The sequence below is a fragment of the Haliotis cracherodii genome, unplaced genomic scaffold (genome assembly GCF_022045235.1).
Source record: "Haliotis cracherodii isolate W230 unplaced genomic scaffold, xgHalCrac1.p SCAF_3, whole genome shotgun sequence".
Taxonomy (NCBI): Eukaryota; Metazoa; Mollusca; class Gastropoda; order Lepetellida; family Haliotidae; genus Haliotis; species Haliotis cracherodii.
The window spans coordinates 10019811-10045624 of NW_027266286.1; the positions used below are offsets into that span (position 1 = coordinate 10019811).

At 37.9% G+C, this 25814-nt stretch overlaps 2 protein-coding genes across 4 annotated transcripts in view; one reads left to right on the top strand and one right to left on the bottom strand.

Annotated features, from left to right (window-relative positions):
• Positions 1 to 10458: 10458 nt before the first annotated feature.
• Positions 10459 to 21807, bottom strand: LOC139473867 (transcription factor E2F8-like). 3 transcript variants are annotated; one of them, XM_071256650.1, is made up of 11 exons: positions 21555 to 21807; positions 19146 to 19722; positions 18568 to 18647; positions 18221 to 18351; positions 17963 to 18086; positions 17269 to 17418; positions 16344 to 16487; positions 16128 to 16199; positions 15799 to 15879; positions 14564 to 14734; positions 10459 to 13687 (listed from the first exon to the last, which is right to left on the bottom strand). In XM_071256650.1, exons 2-11 carry the CDS (start codon positions 19718 to 19720, stop codon positions 12243 to 12245), a joined length of 2973 nt encoding a protein of 990 aa, XP_071112751.1. In that variant the 5' UTR covers positions 19721 to 19722; positions 21555 to 21807; the 3' UTR covers positions 10459 to 12242. The 3 variants fall into 3 exon arrangements, with proteins under 3 accessions (XP_071112751.1, XP_071112749.1, XP_071112750.1); XM_071256648.1 differs by having other exon boundaries at positions 17269 to 17421; XM_071256649.1 differs by lacking the exon at positions 21555 to 21807 and adding an exon at positions 20878 to 20952 and having other exon boundaries at positions 17269 to 17421.
• Positions 21808 to 22752: 945 nt separating this feature from the next.
• The window catches only part of LOC139473941 (neuron navigator 2-like), a 733750-nt gene continuing 730688 nt past the window's right edge, over positions 22753 to 25814 (top strand). The window contains exon 1 of the mRNA XM_071256769.1: positions 22753 to 23085. Coding sequence (XP_071112870.1) covers positions 23005 to 23085 — 81 coding nt within the window. The 5' untranslated portion in view covers positions 22753 to 23004. The remainder of the gene's footprint in view (positions 23086 to 25814) is intronic.

Consider the following 25814-nt stretch of genomic DNA (forward strand, 5'->3'; position numbering starts at 1 on the left):
CTTCCCTGGCAGTACCCTTCCCCAGCTTTCGGTATGACTGCCACCTTGAGGTGCATCTGTCCCTGTGAGGAAAGGGCCGTCTGATGGCGCACGTTCTGAACACTGTTGGGGTAGTGATAGCATGCATGGTATTGTCAGGCTACACTAACAGGATGACAGCGTTCCAACAAGACAAGAGGGCACGAGTGACAGCCCTGAACGCTCCTACAATATTGACATCATGCACAGATCACTCATTCTTCCCTCTTTATCGGACTGAAAAGAGAGACAAAAATGATCCGACCAAGAGGAAATATATACTGGCACTGTTTGAACACTGTTGTGAGAGTGACATCATGCAAGGATACAAGCTGTCAGACTCAGTGTTCACGCTGTAGTGATGGGATGAGAAACACAAAGTACTGTCTGAACACTGATGTCAAGTTGACAGTATGCAAGGTCTAGTGGGGATGAGGAGACCGTCACTGTAACCTCCAATTACACCGATCTAAAAAGAATTTAAAAAAGAAATTAAGTTTTGCATTTATTCCAAGGTTCAAGTTAGTGGCATCATTTGTTATTATTAAGATTTAAAGTTAACACGTTAATATTTATCATATAACAAAAAATATTGTATGTTCATTGATGGTATACAAGTAAAATATCTGCTTGTTAGTTTGATACACAATGTATGCAGATATATGAAGCTGTGTGATTAAAATATTATTACAGATTATACATAAATGACTCTTTGTGGTTTTTTTTATGTATTGTAGGATTGTTGGTCCCCAGTAACCTATGCTGGTCTGCCTGTGGAGATTCCGGGTTAAAGTTGGTCCCAGCAACCTATGCAGGCCTCCCTGTGGAGATTCCGGGTTAGAGTTGGTCCCAGCAACCTATGCTGGTCTGCCTGTGGGGATTCCGGGTTAGATTTGTCCCAGCAACTATGCTGCCTGCCTGTGGAGATTCCGGGTTGGAGTTGGTCCCAGCAACCTATGCTGGTCTGCATGTGGAGATTTCGGGTTGGAGTTGGTCCCCAGTAACCTATACTGGTCTGCCTGTGGAGATTCCAGGTTAGAGTTGGTCCCAGCAACCTGTGCTGGTCTCCCTGTGGACATTCTGAGTTCGAGTTGGTCCCAGCAACCTTTGTTGATCTGCCTGTGGCGATTCAGGATTAGAGTTGGTCCCAGCAACCTATGCTGGTTTGCCTGTGGAAATTCTATAAGAGTTGGTGCCAGCAACGTATGCAGGACTGCCTGTGGGGATTCCGGGTTGGAGTTGGTCCCAGCAACCTATGCTGGTCTCCATGTGGAGATACTGGGATAGAGTTAGTTCCCAGCACCCTATGCTGGCCTGTCTGTGGAGATTCCATTAGAGTTGGTCCCAGCAACCTATGCTGGTCTGCCTGCGTCGAAACCGGGTTAGAGTTGGTCCCAGCAACCTATGCTGGTCTGCCTGTAGAGATTCCGGGTTAAAGTTGGTCCCAGCAACCTATGCAGGCCTCCCTGTGGAGATTCCGGGTTAGAGTTGGTCCCAGCAACCTATGCTGGTCTGCCTGTGGGGATTCCGGGTTAGATTTGTCCCAGCAACTATGCTGGCCTGCCTGTGGAGATTCCGGGTTAGAGTTGGTCCCAGCAACCTATGCTGGCCTGCCTGTAGAGATTCCGGGTTAGAGTTGGTCCCAGCAACCTATGCTGGCCTGCTTGTGGAGATTCCGGGTTAAAGTTGGTCCCAGCAACCTACGCTGGTCTGCCTGCGTCGAAATCGGGTTAGAGTTGGTCCCAACAACCTATGCTGGTCTGCCTGTGGAGATTCCGTGTTAGAGTTAGTCCCAGCAACCTATGCTGGTCTGCCTGTAGAGATTCCGGGTTAGAGTTGGTCCCAGCAACCTATGCTGGCCTGCCTGTGGAGATTCCGGGTTAGAATTGGTCCCAGCAACCTATGCTGGCCTGCCTGTGGAGATTCCGGGTTAGAGTTGGCCCCAGCAACCTATGCTGGCCTGCCTGTAGAGATTCCGGGTTAGAGTTGGTCCCAGCAACCTATGCTGGCCTGCCTGTGGAGATTCCGGGTTAGAGTTGGTCCCAGCAACCTATGCTGGCCTGCCTGTGGAGATTCCGGGTTAGAGTTGGTCCCAGCAACCTATGCTGGTCTGCCTGTGGAGATTCCGGGTTAGAATTGGTCCCAGCAACCTATGCTGGCCTGCCTGTAGAGATTCCGGGTTAGAGTTGGTCCCAGCAACCTATGCTGGCCGTAAGTGGAAACAAATGACCATACCCCAAAGGTGTGCATCGTTACGCATGATAAGCCTCACTCACTTACTCACAATATCAATCACTGGATCGTTTGCTTAGGATTATTATTTACAGGCGTGTATAACTGGAGTGTGCGTTAAAAGTCAAACTTGAATAAACAGGCTCTCCCCATAAGCTCCAAGTGCATGTAATCAAGCAAACTTGTGCGTTGACATATCTTTCACGCGTGCGCGCGCAAGAGAGGTGGTGGGGTGGGGTGGGGTGGGGTTATGTGTTAGTGAAAGATGAGTGTGACAATATCCGATTTTTACTGTATTGAAAGTATGATATTGACATGAATATGTTATGCTATATAACAAGAAATAGCACGGATGACAATAGAAAAACTGTCGAGGAAACTCTAGCCGACTCGGTCAGTTCCCAGTGACGTCAACTGGTAGTACCTTACTTATTCAATATATGTGTGCTTGATGTGGCCCTGTACACCCATTAGCCATATTTACACATGCTGTTGTGACATTTCATTTTTTTAAAATCATTATCTGAACATTTTTCCACGTGAGTTAGACTTAACAAACTTGTCTCGTCCATTGGTTTAACCTCACAGTGTTGTTATATGGATTTAAGAGCTACAGTTCACTGCATATTTGGTTATAGTCAGTCTGACTAAAGTGGACATGTGCAGGTGAGCTCTTCACAGAGTGAACACTGCTCAGTGAATGCCTTAAATGCGCATATACGTGGATTGCAGCCAACGACCCAAGAGTAAATCCACGTGCGTCTGCCTTTCCCCTTCATCCTAATCCGTGACCCTGGAGTTGGCAAAGTCCTGAAAGTCGGTGACTCTGCTGCTGAACAGTGGATAGAATCTGATTGGCGTATTGCGTGGAACCACTTTGGCACCGTGGGTTCAGCGACCACCAACCACCGGGAAGAGTGGCTCCCCAAGCCTACTGGAACCTATTGTATCCACGTCTATTTTGGCGAAGACATATAGGTTTTGCATCTGCGAAACATAACAAAACGGTGCTTCTTGATATTATTCTTCCTTATATTCCCTGGTCGGAATCCGGAAACCAATTTAAAAACTGTTCCGCCCAAGATGAGGAAATTCCGAAAACTAATTAATCTGTTTATGGCCTTAATGAACAATATTTCAACGTTAAATGTTGCAGAGGAGGTCGCTTGTTATCTAGATAAAGGTTTATAAGCTGCATGCAAATAGTTGACGTTTTCCGTCAATCCCGACGTACATGTTCTGCACCAGTATGTATATACGGCAAACTAGCCTTGAACCTTCCCCAGAGCATTAACTATGATCAAATATGTGCTAAAACAAACAATATACACAGAGTAATGAACGCACTATATGTCATATGCGTGTCAGATAACATTGTAATAAAAGTGTCAATGTCATGCACTATTGTCATATTTATTGCACTTTAACCTGGTATTGAAATACCCCTAGGCGTCCCTGTGATCAAGATGATCTATCATTGACGGAGCTGAGCACATGCAAAGAAAGGCGCAATGAAAGTTCCTAGGCCGAGTGTTTTATTGTGTGTTTGAAGCCAAGGGCGGTGTTGTAAGGTACAAGTGTTGGGGTTTGTGTATCATGCCCAAATTATGCATTTATTTAATATGGAATTTATATGAAATTAATTTACAAGTTACCTTTTTTTAACTTTAAAACCTCGACTTATGTCATGTTAATCAAGTAATGTATAAAATTGGCTCCATTAATGACGTAGCAATGAAACTGTATAAACCCTTTGGGAGAGTCAAACCATTCACCGTTTGAGCACTTTCTATAATCCAAACAAATGATGATATTGTTTTCTATTTTATCTATAACAGTTAATTTATCTTAATTATGTTTGTAATTATTATATTAAATAAAAGATATAATTTGTTTAATGAAGACATTTTATGGGACTGAGCGATTTTTCTGCAGATTGTATAAATCTAAACTTATGTAGATGTGTGTGGTCTTTATACTCTCGCTGGTTCTATTCAACGTGTTAAATAATGTGCTAGTTTCGTTACGAACTTTATATTGGAGTTGGGGGGGGGGGGGGGGGGGGGGGGGCTAATATGTATTTAACATATCTCCATGATTCATTCATCCATGCCCAACACTTCTTTCAAACCCCCAACCAAGAAGGTTCAGTCGCTGTCTGTGTCTCGCTGGAGAGGTCAATTTACAATATGCATCATGGAATGTTAAGCCTGAAAATGGCATGTAATAGTGCATTTAAGTTCTCTTTTGAAAGATGAAACGCTTTAACGTTCAAAGTCGAATGTCAAACCTCGTTATTTGCAAGAAAGATTCGTTTCTTATTTTATAATGTTGAAAATCTAGAAAAATAAAAGCATTTTCAAAATGTCATCGCCCGGAGTCGAGTTCTGTTACTGCCATTCCTACGACATTCATTCACATTGTGGCATGAAGGAATATGTCATCCTAGATTATAGTATAAGTATAGATTTCAGATTAACATCTGAGCCAAACAAAGGGTGAGGTGGATACCCTTCATCCAATGCGTGGGCTTTCGAGCTCATCATTATTGGTGATTAAGATGGAACGCTAAGTCAAAAACACATGGACCGCGTTTATTGTTTAACGCCGCACTCGGCAATATTCCAGCTATATGACGGCGGTCTGTAAATAATCGGGTCTGGACCAGATAATCCAGTGATTAATATTATGAGCATCGATCCACGCAAGGTGAATGTATTATGTTCCATTTTGAAATGAAGTATACTGAGTAGTTTAAAATCAGTTAAATAAGAATGGCCACAATGGTTCTGTAAACGTAACTAAAAATACGAAAAATGAGAAAGAATGTAATCTCATGTGTATGGAAATATTCCTTAGACCACAGAAACCACAGCAAAGTTCAGTATGGCATAAATATCAAAGTAATTGCACAAAATGCCGACCCACTAAAGCATTAAATTAATTTAAAAAGTGAATGAGTATGGTTTCACACCGCTTTCATGCAGCAATATTCCAGCAATATCACGGACACAAGTAATGGGCTTCACACACTGTATAAAAGAAAGAAAACCATTCACTACTAGTATGATCAAGCACATTGTATGTATATTAGAGTGCATTGTATTGGACAATTGAAAACGGACCATATCTCAAAATGACTTCATTGTGGCTTGATTTGGCGTGAAGTCAAGGTATTCAAATATAAAAATGCACTTATTGTGACAATTCTCAATTCAAACATTATCCAATTATACATATTAACACGACAGAACCAATACGCTATCACAAAAGAACTTTTTCCATACCTATTTAACATGATGTTGCCTTGTCCATTGTCCAAATGTATAAGATACACGACCTTAAGGTGGCAAAAATTCAATTTCGTAAAGACCTGCAGATTACAACTTTAATCCAGATTTAAAATACAATACCACAGTGGTTGCTCTTTAATTCCGTTAAAGTATCCCGCCTCTACTCATCCCTCTAACTTTAGATTAGTAATGAACTCGCATGGAAGGGGTCGTAATCTGCTCCAATGCATGGGTATCACATTCGGCCAGCCCCGCCAACAATGGGCTACCGTATTGAGTCTCTGACAGTCTCCTGGTGATAAAAAGGCCACAAATTGCAGTCATGGTGATACAAGTGTTTAAATATTGACAGCTGAGTGACATTTGCATGCTTAAAATTACTGAAGGGCAGTCAAAATCCAAATTGTTTTACTATTCGAACCCTTTTCTAGTTCTCCTTTAGAGCCGAAAGGATTTTGTGGCCGAAGGGCTGACGCTTGCTGACATTCGTTCTTCAACACGCCTTTTTCAGAAACTGATGTGGAGCGTTTGTTGTAACTCAGTATCCAAGGAACCCTCGTTAACTCAAACTCCAATTATTCGATACCTCGTTTAAGACGATGTTACTTTATAGTTCAAGAAAGGTAGGTACCCCGCTTGTCTCGAACTCCAATTACTCGATACATCGTTTAAGACGATGTTACTTTAGTCAAGGCATTTTGGTGTAAGATAATCTAAAAACGGGTTAACTCTTTATAGCGCCGGTCACGTGACTTCGAGATAGCGCGGTTATCTGCTTGTGTTTGTAGATATTTCTGAAATGAATAAATAAAATAAAAACACAATGTAAAGTATTTATTGATTCCATTCTCATGGATTATTTTACGCGTAATACTGCTACCTTTATTAACTAAAGTAGTCTCGACACTTCTTTTACCTGTTAATTTTCTCATATAATTCGGCCGTCTATATAGAATATTAGGATTATTTCCAGTACCTGTTTGCGGTACTGAGAATAGCATTAGCCTTTTGTCCGGCACAGCCCCAGTCAGGAGGACTCTTTTGTAGAGCCATAACCTTGGTTTCTTTCTGCCTCTAAAGAAAGTCGCCGGCTTTTCAGAAAGTTAAAATGGACCCCACGCTAGTGCAATGGCCAACAGTATCCGACCACCTGTGTCTCTCACAACAAAGCACTTCGGTACAAGCTGTGGTCACTGTGGGAATTTATGGCCACTTCGAAAGAGGCTGTTAAAAAAGCGAATTGTTAACTTCTAGGACAAACCTGAGCAACATATGGCGCCATGTTTCACCTACTCAACACATTTCAAACTTGGAACAAACCTCAAAGTAAATTTGTTATGAATATTGCCTTCAACGTCTTGTCTATTAAGTCAGTATTCCTGCCGAAAAACTATCTTCAGAGTCCAGAGAGTAGAATTAGGCCATCCTTAAATGAACGCATGTTCTTTTATGCCATTTTATTCTGAGAAAACACGAGAGGAAAATAATTCATATTATTTATTCGAAATGTAACATATATGACGTCATTAAGGCAGTACATGACATATCGCACGAAGGGTAGTTTACAGATTGTTTCCACACTGAGAATCATTCGTTCTTAAGACTTCGAGTCTTACTGCAGTAGTCCCGTGACGCTCTTCAAAACTAAAACTTTAATCACTGAGTGCCAATAAGTCCTTGACAAATGGTACACGACTCATGGATCAAATGATTTAGTGCTTCCATTAAACAATCGCGATTATTCAACCTTTTAGTAAATCTAAATCCCACAATTATTCCAGCCCTTAGAGAATGTTTAAACGCACTTCAAAACAGCCTCTTGTTCATCCGTTTAACATTGCATAATGACAAAACAATAACTGTAAATCCGAAAAAACTGTTAAAGCTTTATTCCCACCTTTTTTCAACAGAGGCGGTAAACCTCTCAAGTAAATCCGATTTACAAGTCCACTCAGCAATAACGGAGTTCATTCCGTAAGCAACAGTCCATCTGTCTTTTCATACAATAGAGGTATTCCATCACCTGCTGAACCTTCGCGTCCTCATCGTCACTGTTGTTCAATTAGCATGATCACAGAGAGAACCCAGCGTTCTATGTGTACCCCCAAGGCAGACTTTGAGTAAGCCGATAGCCGCTGGCGGTCGTAACCTTTGTAAGATGCTGATATATGATTACTGGTCAGTTTGGTCCGTTGTCCGAGAACGAGTCCGGCTTGTTATAGATGATATCACACAGAACATGGTCAACATTTGATGGTCACATACTGTTGAAATGAGCGCCTGTCGTCTGGTGTTACGTCACGTGCACCACGCGCCACTCTGCACGAGCGGGATGCAACAATACTATGATATAATAAACAGACTGTCGCGTGGTCAGCTTGTCCATCAATGGGTAGTTAAGTTTTCGTGAAATTAATTATAGGGGTTGACGTGAAAAGACTGGTAAACAGGTGGAGTATTTGATAAATCGTTATGAGCAACCGTGTGATTGGAGCAAATAAATCCTAGTTCTCTAACAAAAAGTCAGATTTGACATTATAACAAATTCAAACTTTAAAATTCAAAATATTTCCAAGTTTCCAACTTTTAATACCAAATGAATGGGATATGCTGAAATGTGTTGGAAAGTTTTATTTTTCAGTTTTTTTCAGGAAGCTTTCTTCAAATATTTGAAAATACTAAGTCCTTGACCCAAGCTTAGATGTTGATAAAAGCAGAAAAAAATATGGTAATATATTCACCTTGAGTGACAAAATTGCTTATAATTGGATTTTCTCTTGAAAAATGTCATTTTCACATGTCAGCTATATATTTGATTTTGGTAAATCCAAAACTTGTCAAATGTAAGAAAGTGGTTGGTTGTCAGCCATTTGAATGTCTCATAAATTTCGACCCAGTATTTAAAAAGTTTTCCTGAGCATTTAAGTTTGATATTTCCAGTGGATCAAAAGCGTCATTATTCTATCTCGTCCTTTCAGTAATTGCTACAAGTCCAATAACACACTAATCATTGAGGATATATTTTTCAGACTGCAAGAAAAGTGCCAGTTTCTAAGTTATGAATGATGCATTAAAATGACTTTTTAAAAATAATATCCAGTTAAAAATAACAATCGTATAGTCAATGAAGTCATCTATATCCCCCGCCCATTTTAACATGTTATGTTGCCAAACCAGGTAACTGACCCAACATTTCTCTAAGCCCATGTCAAAAAAGCTGCAGTGGAAATTTAAAAATAAAAATATCTAAAAGTGCTAAATATCAAAAGGCTCCAGTTCAGTTTGTGTCTGGTAAACATGCAAAGTTTTGTTAGGGTTTTGAATGGGTTTTGAGTTATGCTCCGGAAACAAACTCTACCCTGTAGAACCTAAGTCCAACTTGTTACCATGGAAACAAAAAATAAAAATTTATAAAATTCCTAAATAGCAAAAGGCACCAGTTCAATATGTGCCTGGTAGACATGCAAAGTTTTGTAAGAAAGTATTTAACAGTTTTTGAGTTACGCTCCGAAAATGAACACCACACTTATAGAACCTAAGTCCAACTTGTTGCCATGGAAATGTAAAAACTATGAATTTCTAGAATTCCTAAATAGTGAGTGAGTGAGTGAGTGAGTGAGTTTGGTTTTACGCCGCTTTTAGCAATATTCCAGCAATATCATGGCCGGGGACACCAGAAATGGGCTTCACACATTGTACCCATGTAGGGATTCGAACCCGGGTCTTCGGCGTGACGAGCAAACGCTTTAACCACTAGGCTACCCGACCGCCCCAATTCCTAAATAGAAAAGGCACCAGTTCAGCATGAGTCTGATAGACATGCAAAGTTTTGTAGAGAAATATTTAACGGTTTCTGAGTTTTGCTCAAGAAACGATTTCGGGACACACGCACACACAGATTGACAGAACCCATTCAATATCCCCCGCCAACTTTGTTGGAGCGGGGGATAATTATTCTGATAACATCTTCTGGTATCAACAGTTTACCAGCATGTGTCTATCAGAACATACTGAAGCATGGCTATTCAATGCCTGGTTGTGAAGGTGCTTCTGAAAATGGCATTAAATGGGTTCCTCCTCACAATCCTAATGTTAAAAGTTATATAGTAAGCAGTCCCCAGATTAAAATACCACAGGTCTCAAGCAAACGTCACCCCACCAAAATATTAACCCAGTAAAACAAGCTGGTTTCTGAATATTGTTTACATGGAATCTGATATTGTTGATTCAATATTACTCCAATCCAAAGAATATCACCATTACCTTACTGGAACCATCCTGATAGTCTTTGATAGGCATTTAGAAGTCACCAGGATGAAGTTGCAAGAAGTAGCCTTGAAACGTTACAAACAATAAAGTTGTTATCCATAAAACCTTCATACATGTCCTCACATCCTGAAATACACAACCGTTGACCAAAATGACAGACCAGCTTATGAACCCCCAATCTCTAATACAGGTATAGTCCTAAAAAAATTTTTGAAGGCAAGGATCTACTTAAGTCATATTTTTACAAAACACCAAAGAAAACTGACATCAGAAAAATAAAATAAAATGGCTATTGACAAAGAATTGGTGTCAACACTGTTTCCCAATTAGGTATTGTCCCAGGAATGTATCAGTGTTATGATTAATAGCTGATAATGGTGACCAGTAAAGAATATTTGAAGTCCAGGTTTCTTTGTGTATGATATCCCATTCTCAGCGTTTTAGAAACTAGTCCTTATAATGAATAACATATACCAAAACCCTTAAAAAGGGCTCATCTCTACTAGTCATGATACCTTATCTATTGGGCGGATTGGCAAGGACTACAGGACCAGTGCCAATTTCTAATGCCGCATGATCCTGATGTATAAATAACAAAATCACTTCATTGCATATTTGATTATTGTATTTTATTATACAATCCGTCTTGTAGTATATATACAATTGACTCTATACACAACAAACTCTCGTTACAACCAAGTTCCATGTGGCACACAACGGAGAAAAATAAAATTTAACAATTGGTAACAACAGTACGCCATGTACTATTATGACAATGTCACAATGAAGAGTATTGTTGTATATGAAATTGACACATTGAGCAAGCCATGTTTGCCTTAGCAAAAGGCATTGCAATGAACATAAATATGAAATGGACATGAAAATATTTCACCAATATATTATAATCTGGAAATGGCACGACTAGCATAATGTAACACTGACTTGCTTGGGGCCAAGCACAAAGCTTGGAATAACGACCATGGATAAAGCAGAAAAAAGAGTTTATGGTTCATATTAAACTACCCAATTTTCTTTGTGCCAGCCTGAATAATATTATTGATCTTAAAAAATGAATAAATAAATAAAATAAATATTTTTTTTAAGTCTATGGTTTAGTAAGAGTAGAGTTTGAAATTGCCATATATCATCTCTTATATCTATGAATAAACCAATAATATTTGTCATGAAAACCACAACACTTGCCAAATTGCCATTTCACACTACTGTGAGGTGTGAAGTCAAGGTGACAGTAGCTTGAGAACTCTGATATGCTGCACTAGGTTCATTTTCTCATAAAAATATATTCGGGTTGATTCATCTACAATGTGCTGCCCATTTGGTGGTTACATGTTGATATCAATGTTAAATGAGTCCTGAATAACTACATTATTATGTAAAATAACAATAAAATCAGCTGTCTCTAATACCTGATAGAAGTAAGAAAACCCTAAAAAAACCATTTGTTTCAAAATCCCCTACACAAATTATGCAGTTGCCCTTGTCGATTCATTCAAAATTCATACTACTAAACACATTGCAATGTTTACTTTCTTTTCTTTTATGATCTGCAAAAGAATGTTCATTGCATTATGTATTGCAAATATGGAATTATTTGCTTGCCTTCTCCATTAATTGTCCGTTAGCACACTTGTAAGCAGAATCTCAGCTATTTTACTAACAGCGGAATGGCTTGGTAATGTACATGAGATCAAAGTAACAGTAACCATGGCAACAAAACAACTGTAAACACACAAGTACAGGTATCCCAAACAACATACATTTTATGTCATTCATTCTGATAACAAAACTGGGTAATGGATTGACAACGCAACGAACACATGTTAAAGATTAATGTCAAATGAAATTAACCAAAGAAATGAGATGATTAAGAAATGGAAACTAAAATAAACTTATGATTGATTAAAAAAAAATAAAGTATGAAATTAAAAAAATAAATCACATCTTTGGAATACTGCAGGATGGATTAAAAGAAAATTCAATACTTAGAAAATTGGTAAAAGTAAGGTGTAACTTAACAATGTGGAATGATATGTAAAACATTGATTTGTAATGTAGGAAAACTACAAATACTGTAATGCATTTACACACTGACATGTTTTGCTGTGCACCCAGGTTTGAACAATATATGTGCCCACTGATTTATCACAGTACAATCTAGCGACTAAATGATCAGCATTTGATTAAATAACTGGAATAATTTACTAAACTACATTTCATCTAAAAATAAATGCATCTATATCTGCACCAGATTAATATCAAAGCATCTTCCATGCCAAAACTAGAACTACAGCTTGCACTTTCACTGTCTAAAATACTATAGGGATAAATACTATTTCATCAATACAAATTCCAAGAAGTAAATACTTCATGTCTGTACAAATTCATTCACAAAATTCCATTGACAATTTGTTAGCACAAATCAGACAGAGACAGCTTTCGTACTGCAGTTTTAGTGTCCTGAGCAAATGCTATTGGGGTAAAAAGAGATCCGTCTTTGTGGATGAAAGTTCCTGCTGAGGTGGTTATTGGTTGTTCTGGGGGTATGATCATACGGACTTGTGGTGACTGAATGGATGAAAATGTTTGTAGTGGCGAGGATATTACAGAAGATGGAATGGAAGCCGATGTGACCTTGACCTGAGGTTGCATAACATGTACAGAGGTGAAGGTCATATTCTGTTGAGCTTGTGGGGTGGGCATGGTGAACATTGTGGGACTAGATGGGGTCAAGGGCGGGCTAAAGGTCACGGGTACCATGAAACCCATTGGCTGACCATTTGGTGTTACTGGTATCCCTCCAACAATCTGCAATGGTTGGGTTGGAGCAAAGCCCTGAAGGGGTGGGGATTGTGGCAAGGATTTGGGGGAGACTTTGGGCATCTTGTCCTGACCGTTCACGGGGACATGAAACACGGACATTGGTTGCTGATTGGGTAGTTGGATTGTTACACGTTGCATTGTGGGTAAAACAGTCTGAGCGGGTATATGACATTTACTGTTTTCCCTTGGGGATAGCTTTCCACACGGAGAATCTTCATCATCAGCTAAAGGAGCAGCCAGCTCCAGTTCTGATGCTGTGATTCGATTGAATGTATCTGGCGTTGGTTTCCTCTGAACATTGCACATGGGAGGTGAGTTACGGAATTCAGGAGCAAGATGAAGCGCCCTCCTATCTGTTGCGACCTTGCGTTTGGCACATCTTTGATTTATTGCATCCACTTCTCCATCAGGAGTATGGGAGAAGCTGTCCGATGAACTGGCTCCGGACTCCTCCTCTGTTGATGGTGGTGTTGGAATGGCTAATCGAATCCTTTTATCAACAGTATTAACGTTCCTTACGGCCACATATGTCCGCTTGATGCCACGGCGATCCGGTTGAGCCTGAGGGGTAGTTTCATTCATGGCTGCAAGGGTGCAATCTGGAGACGATGACCGTTGCTCTAAGATTGTCGTCTGTTGAGATTTACCTGTAGATGGTGTATTAGGGGATGACTGAGTTGAAGCATCTTTAAGACTAGAAGTATCCTTCTCCATGGGCACTGGAACTTTGAGAGAGCGTAACACAGCATCAATCTGATCTCTTGTCAGTGGAATCATTGTTGGCTGTTTCATATTCTCTGACGGATTCAAAGGCTTTGTCCTGAATATAAAAGCATTAGCCTTGCCGGAACTTTTGGCTAGGCTTATTGTTTGTGAAGTGAGTGGAGTCCCTGGATTGGATTTATTCTTTTCTGAAGAATCCTGGACAATGGTCAGCTGTCCATCTTTCATTATGAGCAATGGTTTCTTTACCGTTAATGGCATGCTCTGACTCTTTTTCAACTCTGGTTTAGGCAATGGATCTTCAAATGTTTCTGAAAATGGGTTACAAAAATACATTATCATCCTCACAAATGCATATATGATATGTGCTACATCATCATTAAACTATTGTTAGTTAAAAATAAAAGGAATTTCAGGTCCTATTTTCTTAAAGCTATTGAAAAAAAAACACCCAAAAATCTCTATTGATTTAAAAAATGACTATTTCAAAGTTAAAGCTTCCACTGTTCTGAATCAAAATATGTGACCAACCATGAGAAAAGGGACCTTATGGGAGAAAAATCACATTTTGACTTCTTACTTCTTAAAAGTACAGTATCTTTGGACAACAAAAATAATGTTCATCAACTATAATTCTTACTTATTACAGAGATTACTACCAAATATTTGGATTCATTTTCTGCAAAGTCCCATTTTCAGACTTATAACTGTTTATGTAATGATTGCAGTGTATGTAATGATGTCTGATTAATTGAAAGTAGACATGTATGCCGAAATGCTTTGAAATAATGTTTATATAACATGACAAACCAATGACAGAAAAAATAAGATATTCTTGTACAGTCAGCCCACATGGTGATTAAATGGAAGTAAGTTGATGTCAAACATCTTTCTTTATGACATAACAGTACAATTGTATCCTAGCACCCACAAGGTCCCTTTTTTCCCTGGTGGGTCACACAGTGGTTGTCCATAAGGATTATCTCCCCTTGACCAGATACCATTATTCAGACTGTATGAGTAAACAAATTGGTTCTAAGACACTCTTGCAGGATAATTATTCTGCACAAAACAAAAGATGCCTAAGAACCAGGAAGCAAGCAGTTACACACTAAAATGATTTATTTTTGGACAAGTCATTGACAGCTTTTTCTCAGCCTCATAAAAAAGAAATCTGAAATACCTACCATCAAAGTTGAGTTTTTTAACAGGACTAGAGGGTTCAGAGGAACATCCATATAATTTGGATCTTTCCTTCTCAGCAACTTGGCAGATTTGTTCGAAAGATGCATGGCGAGAAAAGCGACGGGGAGCATTGTCAGCCTCCTGCTTCAATTTGCTGACTTTGGTTTTAGCTTCTGGAAATAAAATAACACACATAATGCAATTTTCTGACATTGGTTTGTGCACAATAGGTTTCTTAAAAATGTGTTTATTTGTTGTTGTTTTTTTAAAAATTGTTGTTTAATGCCGCACTCAGCAATATTCCAGCTATATGATGGCGGTCTGTAAATAATCAAGTCTGGACCAGACATTCCAGTGATTGACATCATGAGCATCGATCCATGCAATTGGGATACGATGACATGCATCAACCAAGTCAGAGAACCTGACTGGCGGATCCTGTTTGTCGCCTCTTACAAGCATAATAGTTCATATTCATCCGGCTGTAGAGAGGGCTAGATCAGGCATCTAGAGAATTTTTTTGCCTGAGACTGGCTGTAGAGTTTTATTTCAATTATGTGTTCCTCTAATGAACATCTTCATCTCAATAGTTACTGTTTAACACATATTTTTAAGGACCCGTGAAGATCCGGGATTTAGGTCTTCAGCAACCCATGCTTGCCATAACAGGCAATTTTTTAAGTGGTAGTGATACTTTTACGGTTTTCATTTAAAAAATGTGTCCAACCACTTTATGGGATGACTAAATGAAGTTCAGATATATATTGAACAGATAGTAATATCATCAATATCTAACATATTTGAAAATTATATCCTCGTGTTATGAGTTTTTGAGCTCCTGAGAAGTACTTCTGATTATGTGTCTTGTATTGTTCTGTATATGAACTCTTTAATTTATACATTGATGTTTCTGATTGTTTTAGAATTAAAATGTAGAATTATACAACATATCATGATATGTATTGCAATTATAGTAATATTGTGATACACTAAACCTCCAATACCCATCCTAATCCTATTGCACTGTCCAAATAAAGCATAAATGTCTGCTGGGACCCTTGTCATAACCCTAATGTTGAATATCTGAGATAGAGGGGTCCCAACATTCAAATATTACAGGAGCAAACCTCAAGCACAACCCAACCCCCCCTCCCTCTAATATTTTCATGCACTGCATCAAAATGTGACTACCCACAGGCCATCAGGGGCAAGTGTCTACTGTTGTGGCAATTCCTACCTGCTAATGTTGCAACCACAGATGGATTCTGTACAGGAACACATGGATGAATGGGTCTGTACATATTTACAAGGTTGGCAACTGTAAAACAGAAAGGAGTTAAGATAAGAAAACATGTCCAACTCAAAACATTATAATGCAACATTATTGTTTTTATGTTCATTAAAAAAATTCTTTTAAAAATCTTTTAATCAGGAAAAAATCCAAACATTTTAGCATTGCACAAATATTAACATACATGAATTTTAAAACTGTAATATCTGGCATGAAGGAAGAAAGCACTTTGATTTTAGTCAAAATTCAACTCATAGACATCTGTGTGTACTTACCATTGGCATTTTTAACACAGTCAAGCATTGAGTGGCGAGAACTGGGCCGATGACATCCATCAGTGCAGCAAACTGAAAGTATGAAATTGACAAGCGTCAAGTACAATGCCAAGTTTTCATGGTTTTTTAAAATGAAGACACAAGAATTCACATTGTTTTTAGTTTGTAGTAAATATGTAACTGTGATTTCTAAATGCAATACAAAATAATACTTACAACCAACATCATTGACGTTATCAACATCGGGGCCGATGTATTTGAATGCTGGTTTACGACCTCTGATCTCCGTGACATGGACCTTACGAATAAGGTCAAGACTAGTGAGGATATTGGCAATGTCATACAGACGCCGGATCTTAGCTGGAAACAAGAAACAATGTTCAAATAAATGCATTGTATAAAAATCTACTCACAGATAATCTTGAAAGAAAAACAAAAGAAAGTTAATGTGACAAACATATATGCTAATGTAGCTGTTTGACTTAATACTTGATATTTAAAACATACTAAGATCTTCCCTGTACATATATAGCCGCGAATAGCTGGAATATTGCTGATGCGGCTTAAAGCAACACTTACTCATCACTCACTCCCTGTACATATAAGTTCCAAAACATTGACATGATAAATATCATAGTTGTGTTTTCAGTGATGCTTGAGTGCCCATACATACATCAGTGTTAATCCTGTGCCTTCAAAACACTACAGGGTATTTTTACCAGAACAGGTAAAACACAAATTCTATTTTAGGCCACAATAAAGTTTAAGATTTTCATCCACTTCCTTTTCAATATTGTGAGGCGAGAGGCATTGTATTTTATGCATACTCTTCAAAGCATCTGTGTGCATTAACTGATGACTGATGAGATTAATATGAATCATAAATGGTTGGACTCTGTATATTTTTCATCAAGGAAAGAAAGAAGGGTATACACATAGCAATGTTTTCATCGGTAGATACTTGAAAACAATAAAATGATGTGAGGCGACTGGGGATCAAATCTAATAATTATTTACAATGGCCTAACAGATGACGACCCACAATAACCTCAAAGTCTGAACAGACCCAAAACTTAACAGGTCCAGAATGAAACACTATATTCCTAAGCACTCGTTTGATGAACCTCAGGAGATTTCTTACTTTTGAATTTGGCACTCTCAGTCCTGTCAATGAGAGGGTCACCAATGAGTATTTTAGCCGAGAGATCCAGGTTGACGGTCTTTGGTTTGGAGACGAGGAACAGCATGAGAAACTTCTGACTCATGATGCCAAGGGATTTGTCTTTCCGGACTGCTGAAACAGGCATGATATATGACACTACAGATTTATCACTTACAGCAGGAATAGATCTCCACACAGACACATTCTCTTTCAGGTAATCTTTTGGCAAGTCGTGGAGTTCCAATTAAGGGAAATAATCGAAGATCTGTCAAGGAGTTGGATCATGCAATCAGAAACAATTTTGCACATCACATCCAAATACAGCAGATTGAAAAGATCAATTAAGTTTTCATATTTGGAACTTCATCATATAAAATAATTTGTGAGTGATAAAATTGAAGGGACCCGTGTTTAAGTTTCCAATCTTTGGTGTTTCAGTATTAAGGAACCTTGAGGTTACTTTGAAATAAGCATAATTTCCAGATGATCATGTTGAAATTATAGATAACCAGTTTCAAAACAAATACATCGCTCACTTGGAGTTGACTAAACTATTGTGTTATTTGGTGCAAAACTTTGTAAATCTGTTGATATATATCAGATCTTTTAAACAGACAAAAATGATTGCTGGGAATAGATATTTAAAATTAAACTAGCAATGATTCCAACCTACCCTTGTCACCCATTTCAACTGGCAGTTTTACTGTGCAAGTCTCCCCATCTTGAAGTTCTCGGTTTAATTCAAGTTCCTTCAGTTTGTCCATCTGTTCTGCAAAACCTTCAGTCTCAGCCAGAGCCTAAAGAAATATGAAAATATAATGTACATTATTGTGATGTCAAGCTTTTTTTCACGCTCTGATTATATTGAATCATGTAAGTAGACATTTTTTGTTTGAACTACACCCGTAGCCATTTTCACAATAACACTTACCCTAAGTTTTGCAAGTGTCGTGACAAGGTTGGTCTTTCCATGCCATGCATATCTATTCTTTGCCACTCTGCTGACAATTTCGACACTCTCCAGCACATTGACGATGTCATAGATTCTCCTTCTCTCGACGCCTGAAATACACATAACATGGACATTGATAAATATTTTATTGACTGAAAGTTCAAAAGGAGAGTCAAGATGACTTTGGCATTATCCAAATGTCAATTCAAATTAAAAATAACATAATTCTGTACACTTGACACATTTTGATTGTCAACTAAGAATATATAAAAATAATCATATTCCTTGTCCTTGTTTTTTTCAGCACCTACGAAGATAGTACTTACTGAGTTCTTTGGCAACTTCATCGAGGCAGATTTCAAAGTTCTGTGATGGATCTGGATATTCCGGATACTTTTGTAAAAACCTGAAAATTCAGAAAGCATTGTAAAAATAACACAGATACAAGTCTAAGACAAGTGATTATTTTTGTTTGTTGGTCAAACACTTGACTCAGCAATATTCCAGCCATGTGACAGGGTTCTAGGATGGGTGAAAAAGCTATAAGAATTTGCAGTTTTCTTTAAATATCTGATGTTCCATTCTCAGATCTATGATCTGGATGGACTCATGTCTACACTTGTAATCCTATAGGCTATTTGCCATGACATGAAATCTGAAACTTATCAAGCATCATTTAAGTTTGGTTAATGTACTTTCTCCATAGTAAGTAAACCGTTTTATCTCTTCATATTGATTTGTATAAATATTTATCATCACAAAACTCCAACCATAAATGACAATTCGAATCCACAAATTAAGGCTTCTTTGTCGAATGTTATAGTGTTAATTTATACATAATGAAAGACGTATCGCAATAAAATATTTCTTGTTTATCTATCAGTTAAAAGGCATGACATCTTACTTTTGACACAAAAGTCCAAGAGATTTTTCTTTTCTTGATCCTGTAGTTGGTTTGCCTGAGTCACTCTCTTGAGACGAACATAATATTTCATTGTCAAAGTCATTTGCATCTTGATTTGATTCTTCGGCTACTTGTTGAGCATTAGCCTCTTCTTTCAATTTACTCTGCATTTTTCTAATCTCTGGACTAACAGCACTAAAAAGCATCTTTAGATTTGCTGTTGGGGTCAAGGGAGCCTCAGCGTCTTCTTTGGGTTTGGTAGGTGTCACTGGCTGACTGTTATTGTTTTGATCAGTGTCAATATTGTCCATGGCATTATCCACAGTGACATCGGAATCTTCGAGTGGAATACGAATCTTTGATCTTGGGGAAGATACTCTCTTGGGACTGTTTTCATTTTCTTTGTTAATGATAGATGTTCGACTTTTATTGTGATCACAATACTTGATATCACTGCTGTGTGATTTCTGACTAAAAGGCACGTTGGATGATGCCATTTCTTCGTCACTTTCATCTTCTTCTGTTATTGATGCCCTTAATTTTGCGGACAGCAACTGTTTGGTTAATCCTGCCATTCCTGAAACAGAAACATACAATGTTTAATTTCATAGTTCTTTTACGAAAACTTTCACAGTTGTATAATTTTTGGTCATTGATCATATGATATGGGATGTTTGAATGAACTGAAAAGTATAGGAAAGAGTTCTTTAAGGTACGGTAATGAAGTTTATATTTATAATAAGAAACTCATTAGATTATTAAGGTGATTAGTGTGGGCTATATGGATTTAGTGTTCAAAGTTAATGGGGTTCTGGATGTTTCTCAGTATTTGAATCATGGGACTCACTTAAATTTAACTTTGAACATTAGAGCTATGATAATGACCCCTTGATTTTCATACTCAATTTTGAACAGTGTTAAAAAACAGTGTTTTGAGTATTTTCCTTTAGCTATTACAGCAGCCATCTTTTTACAAATATTGAAATTCCCATGTTATAAACAATATGACAATCTTCTAGATTCAATCTCTAACAAAACATTAAATTGCATTTTGTATTTTTCTTCAAAGACATGTTCCAAAGACTCAATATTTTCAGGTGATTTTATTTACAAATAAAATTCATGAAAATCGTCAGACTGCTCTGACATCGGAAGAGCTGTAGAAGAAAAATGCCATGACGAGTGCAACAGAGTGTGAAATCCGTGATTAATTATTGTGGGTCGTCTACACTTGGACTGAGGTCATAAATCTAATTATGCAATCTGTGCCAGTCATTTGCTATCAAGAATACATATTGATAGGACTGTGACTTGAAAATTAATGTAAGAATGTTTGAACAAAGCAGGTTGTCAACAGGTGGTGAAGTGATCAAGCCGATGTTGACAACTGAACTGGCGCGCCCATTCTCCCGCTAAAATTCAAGGGGTTAAAATATTCGAAATAATTTTTCCACCTGATTTTAATTAAATCAAACAGACACTCACGAGTGCTATTAAACATCTGAATAGCAAAATATGATTTGGCAAACCGTTATAATATCTAATTTACATAGGAAGCTGGGACCAAGAGAAATCGGAGATCAAAACATTGCCCCAGTTACCGGCGTCCTCGTCTAACTGTAAATAAATCCTGAAATCGACAACCGTTTGAGAATTTCCAAAGTTAACATAGATATTAGACCTACCCGGACACTCAATATGCACCTAAACGTCAAAATCTAACCTAACTTACCGAGTGAAACCCCATACGACACCGGTGAGTGCACCCAGACTCCGCGTTATTTTGGCTCGTCTGTACGATTTCTGCACGTTCGAAATTGGCGCGTGATAGTAACCCACGACGGGCCCTATCGGCCCGGAACGTGGATACGTAAAATGGCGGGGGTGTGCCCGGTTACATTTTGGAGTAAAAATTATTTGAAAATAGTTGTAAATCATCGCGACACGGGATAATTTCGAAAGATATAGATTATATATGCATTGAAACGATAAAAAAATGATATAGCAGTCCTGAATTTCCTAAAATTAGGTCACACGGTGTTTGAACATGTCAATACCGGTCGCGAGCCAACTGGTGCAATATGAACTGTGGCTATTTTTGTACAAGTGTCAAAATTTGAAATCATAACAATTAACTAATTACAAATACGTATCGTTGCACATAAGGCATATCGATTGGTAATAACTTATATTACATAAAATACAAGTACGCTTCTCTGTATGATCACTCTAAAAAATGGTTTTGTACATTGACAGTTATGACATCAGCCATGTCTAAACATAATGATTACTCGATCTAAAACGATTGAAAGGACATGGTTGCATATGACGGTGCTAATAATACATGTTTGTCAATTTTGAGAAATTATGAAAACAACATGGAAAACTGAAAATGAATCACCAACACACCTTTGTTTTTGCAGTGAAATATCTCACTTGCCTGTACACGAACTCGAACTAAACTGTCATATGCATTTGCAATTGTTGACAACAGTTACTGTGTAGGATGGAATAGGATAATCCCGGTGTGTAGATCCGTTCCAAATTATTTCCTGCTTTGCTGAGGTATCCTTGGGTGGAGGGGCTCGATGTGTCTTGTCACCCTCCGTGGATAAATAATTTTTGTGCGAAATCGATTCGAGCCACTACAAATATTTGGCGCGAGATAGTGCGTTTTTAGAAACTATAAACCCGCCTACTTTTCATTAACCAATCAGAGAATGGCACCCTACTTTGATTGACAGCTAGCGATACAGTTATCCAATCACACAGTCTGACACGGTAGGTCATAGGTCAAGTTATGAAAACATGTCCATGCGGAACATGTGAGTGAATAGCGTTATGTGTGTCGCGAGGGAAAACATGTCTACACTAGCATTGTCACATGATCGTATGTATTTACGACTGTCAATAAGCGGCTGATTAGCATCTAAGACGTAGCATACGCTCAGGCAAGTGTTTCGCGCACAAAATATTGCGGGAAAAGCATTGTCGTGAAGAAAACACCCGCCAAATTGTGCAGTGGCCAAATATAAACACAGAATTCCGTGACGTAGGGCTCAGTGTTATTTTTGGTTTTGTGGTTAGATCGTAAACGTATTGTGACGATACAGGTGTTGCTGTAAAGAAGTACAATAAATGTCACAGATGTGTGAAATTTGCCACAGGACAGTTCAATTACAGGGCAATAATCAAAATCATTTGCACAAGGGTGACAATAGAAGTTACTGTTACTGTAAAACCCAAGTATATATTCTTCGCAAACAACACACCTTCCTATTTATTTTTTTGTGTGTTATTTAATCCACACAAATGCGCGGTTAAGGCCTATATAATAATTTCGATCACATGTACAGAAATAATATTAATTAACTAATGTATTCACAAAAAAATGCAATAAACCCAACACGTATGTAATTGAATATTTAAAAAACCCCACACATATACTAATCACTAATGAACACACTGGCAATGAATTCAGAATTGTTTAGGTTTACCGATCAAGCAAAACACGCCTTCGTTGAGAAAATCAATTTTCATAATTTATGCGAGATCGCACTCAATGACTCAGACGCCTCTACTACATGTGGGTTAGCAAGAGCCTAACGTGAATGTTGTGAATTTAGGATGTAGAGCGATCGAGGGATTTCCCTACTGTGAGAAGCATCGCCAGCATCGTTTAGGGGGCGAATATACCAGATGTGCATTTAGAGTCTATCGTTTGCTCTTTTTCTATTCAAGATTTGGATGTATGTGTCTCTATCCTGTGTTTATAGCGAAAACCTGCATTTGTGAGGTACCTGTTGTTTGTGCTGATTGGCGATCGGAGTTATGAAAACGCAAGTGGAAAATCGTCACCATGGCTCATTGTAAGCAAAGCCAGTCCTCGGGGGGTCACCCCCAGAAAACCCCCAGTTACAGTGTGGAGGAAACAATTAGGGTAAGTACCCCTTTGTTCATTGTTTACACCCGTACAATCACAGGTTTTCAAGCGCCATGCGCTGTCATGCGTCACGGTAGCTGTCCGTGTTGCCGGAATTTCGATGCAACAGTTGTAAACACAGCGTGGCAAGATCCTTTCAAAACAGACAGTTGGTTGAGAAAACTGTGACATTCGTTGTTTTTTCTTTCAGGGGTATTTGTGTGACAATGTGACGTTTGTTATCAACGTCAGAAACGGTCAGAGTGACACTGGAATAAATGTCAACACATTATTGATTGCGATGTACAGTCATTTAAAGACGGGATCTGACTGACAGCAGACTGTTTTAGCGGTTGCTGTTTGTGTTGAACAACAGCGACACGTTTATTTTTTTATTTGTTGTAAATAAAACTTGTATACATTTTTGGTAAGTGAAATAGTGAGATATACCAAATATGTTTTTTTTTACAAAGTTATATTATAATCAGTTTTTTTTACTAATTTACACCTGATGAAATCAAGTGAAGTCATTGAATAAAAAAAACATAAAGAAAATGTATTTTTTAAAATCCACAATAAGTCCATACAAAGAAACACACAAATCACACAGGAATCAGGAATGTGCACTTCAACTAAAAAATATGATCAGTGCTATTTAGTATGACCTGTCTTGATACAGGATCAGTGTCATATTTTTCATAAATGCAATTATCCTATTTCATATTATGATAAAGCAGCGATATGTAAATGATGATACATCATATATCACAATTGAATTATAGATGAAAGTATCATTGATAACCCCCTTCCTGCATTTACACTTAATGATACCAATGACATTTCCAACAGATCAAGGTTACAGAATACAACTTTAAAGTTCACCTGAATGATTTTGATATCTGTACAGTTTGAGAATATTCTCTGTTCATAATGTGTGTGTGGTTGGTTAGTTTCTGTGGGGGTGGGATTTAGTGGGGGAATGTGATCATTCTTTTGTTTATAAGGTACAGTAAACAACGTTTATAATGAACACGCTTATAACGACCTGGCAGATATAACAAACTTTTTTTTGTCCCAGTCATTTGCTGTATATATGTTTATAACGAACTACGTTTATAACGAACCAATATGGGTCGTCCCTTTGAGTTCGTTATAACCGTAGTTTACTGTATATGAGTGGTTGATTTTTATTGTTGCGACGTATGGGAATGTTTCACTTTTCATTTGTCTTATCAAATATAATTATTGTCGAATAAGTGTCCGTCAAGGTCTTAATCTTATAGAGATGTATTATACGATTATAAGATACAAGTGGTGTAAAATGTTTAATTGAGTTATGTAAGTTTAGTATTTTGATAACTTTTAAAAAAATAAAAAAACACCTTCACCCACAAACAGATCTCAGATACTTGCATGCAATGAAACCATGTTAGTATGGACAGAAACATTCCAAGTGAAATCATGTTCTATATTATCAACTTTCTGGATAAACAAATCATTGGTACATAGTAACATAACTGGATAAACAAATGATGGGTACATAGTAACATCTCTGGATAAACAAATCCATGGCACATAGCAGTTCCTCTGGGTATAGTATTTTCTGGCAGCAGCTGTCAGGAGGACAGGATTCTGGATTAACAGGGTCTTGGAAAATAGGGTTTCACTGTATTTAATTAAAGCAGTGGGACATTATTTCATTACATCAAACTCTGATGTCTGTCTCACACCTGTGACTTGTATTGGGGCGGTCGGGTAGCCCAGCGTTCGCTCGTCTCGCCGAAGACCCGGGTTCGATTCCCGACATGGGTACAATGTGTGAAGCCCATTTCTGGTGTGCCCTGCTGTGATATTGCTGGAATATTGATAAAAGCGGCGTAAAATCATACTCACTCACTCTCTCTGACTTGTATTACTTGCCTTATGCCACAACAAGACTTCACTCCCAATAGATAGATGACCAGAGTATCTATTCAGCTTATTTAGGTTTGCAAGCCATACTATAGATTGACATCTACTCTCTGAAATGAACATATTGTACAGAAAAAAACAGTTGTTAAATTTTCTTAAAAAAAATATAATAAAATGGAGCCCAGAGATTCTCTTCATTTGCCTGATACTGAAGTAATCTAGACTTGCCAAACATTATAGACTTGCATGGGCTATATTTGATATATTTGTATCAGGGTCTGTAAGACAGACAATCCATACTTATGTACTGATGGTATGCGAATTATTAGACAAAATATAAGACTATGAGGAAATACATAAAAATGATAAACTGATTTTGTTAATGTAGCAATTTTATTGTATTAAGACAACTCTTCAGTAATTATACAACAAGAATATTACACTCTATTGATGTTTCACTATAATTATTGATCACTTTAAAAGCAACAAAATACACACTTTTTACCAAATTACATATATTGAGGCCTTATCTGCATATTCTTTTGAGAAACAATTTTAATGATCTTTTTTATTATTAAATCATGAAATAAAGTTAAATGACAGAGACAGTTTCATGTTTTAGCAAATAATATGTATTTTGAGAACTCTGCAGCATGTTTTATCAAAAACAGCATTTTTGATTGTCTGTGAAGCATAAGTCTTTCTGGGTTTAGGCATAACAATACTATACTGTTTTGGGGCCCCATTACTGAAGTCATAAGCCCTAACTATGTGATTGTAGTGTCGGATTGGTTAAAGGTTACTTTACTCCAGAGATTAGTGATTTAATGAACTTG

Bases quoted from the DNA above. Each gene is read 5' to 3' on its own strand.
- LOC139473867 (XM_071256648.1), bottom strand. From the start codon at position 19,720: ATGGCAGGATTAACCAAACAGTTGCTGTCCGCAAAATTAAGGGCATCA. The intron at 16,200-16,343 runs GTAAGTATTATT...TCATACTTTCAG, and splicing joins TAACGTCAATGATGTTGGTT to TTTGCTGCACTGATGGATGT. The intron at 13,688-14,563 runs GTAGGTATTTCA...ACCCATTTTCAG, and splicing joins TAAAAAACTCAACTTTGATG to AAACATTTGAAGATCCATTG.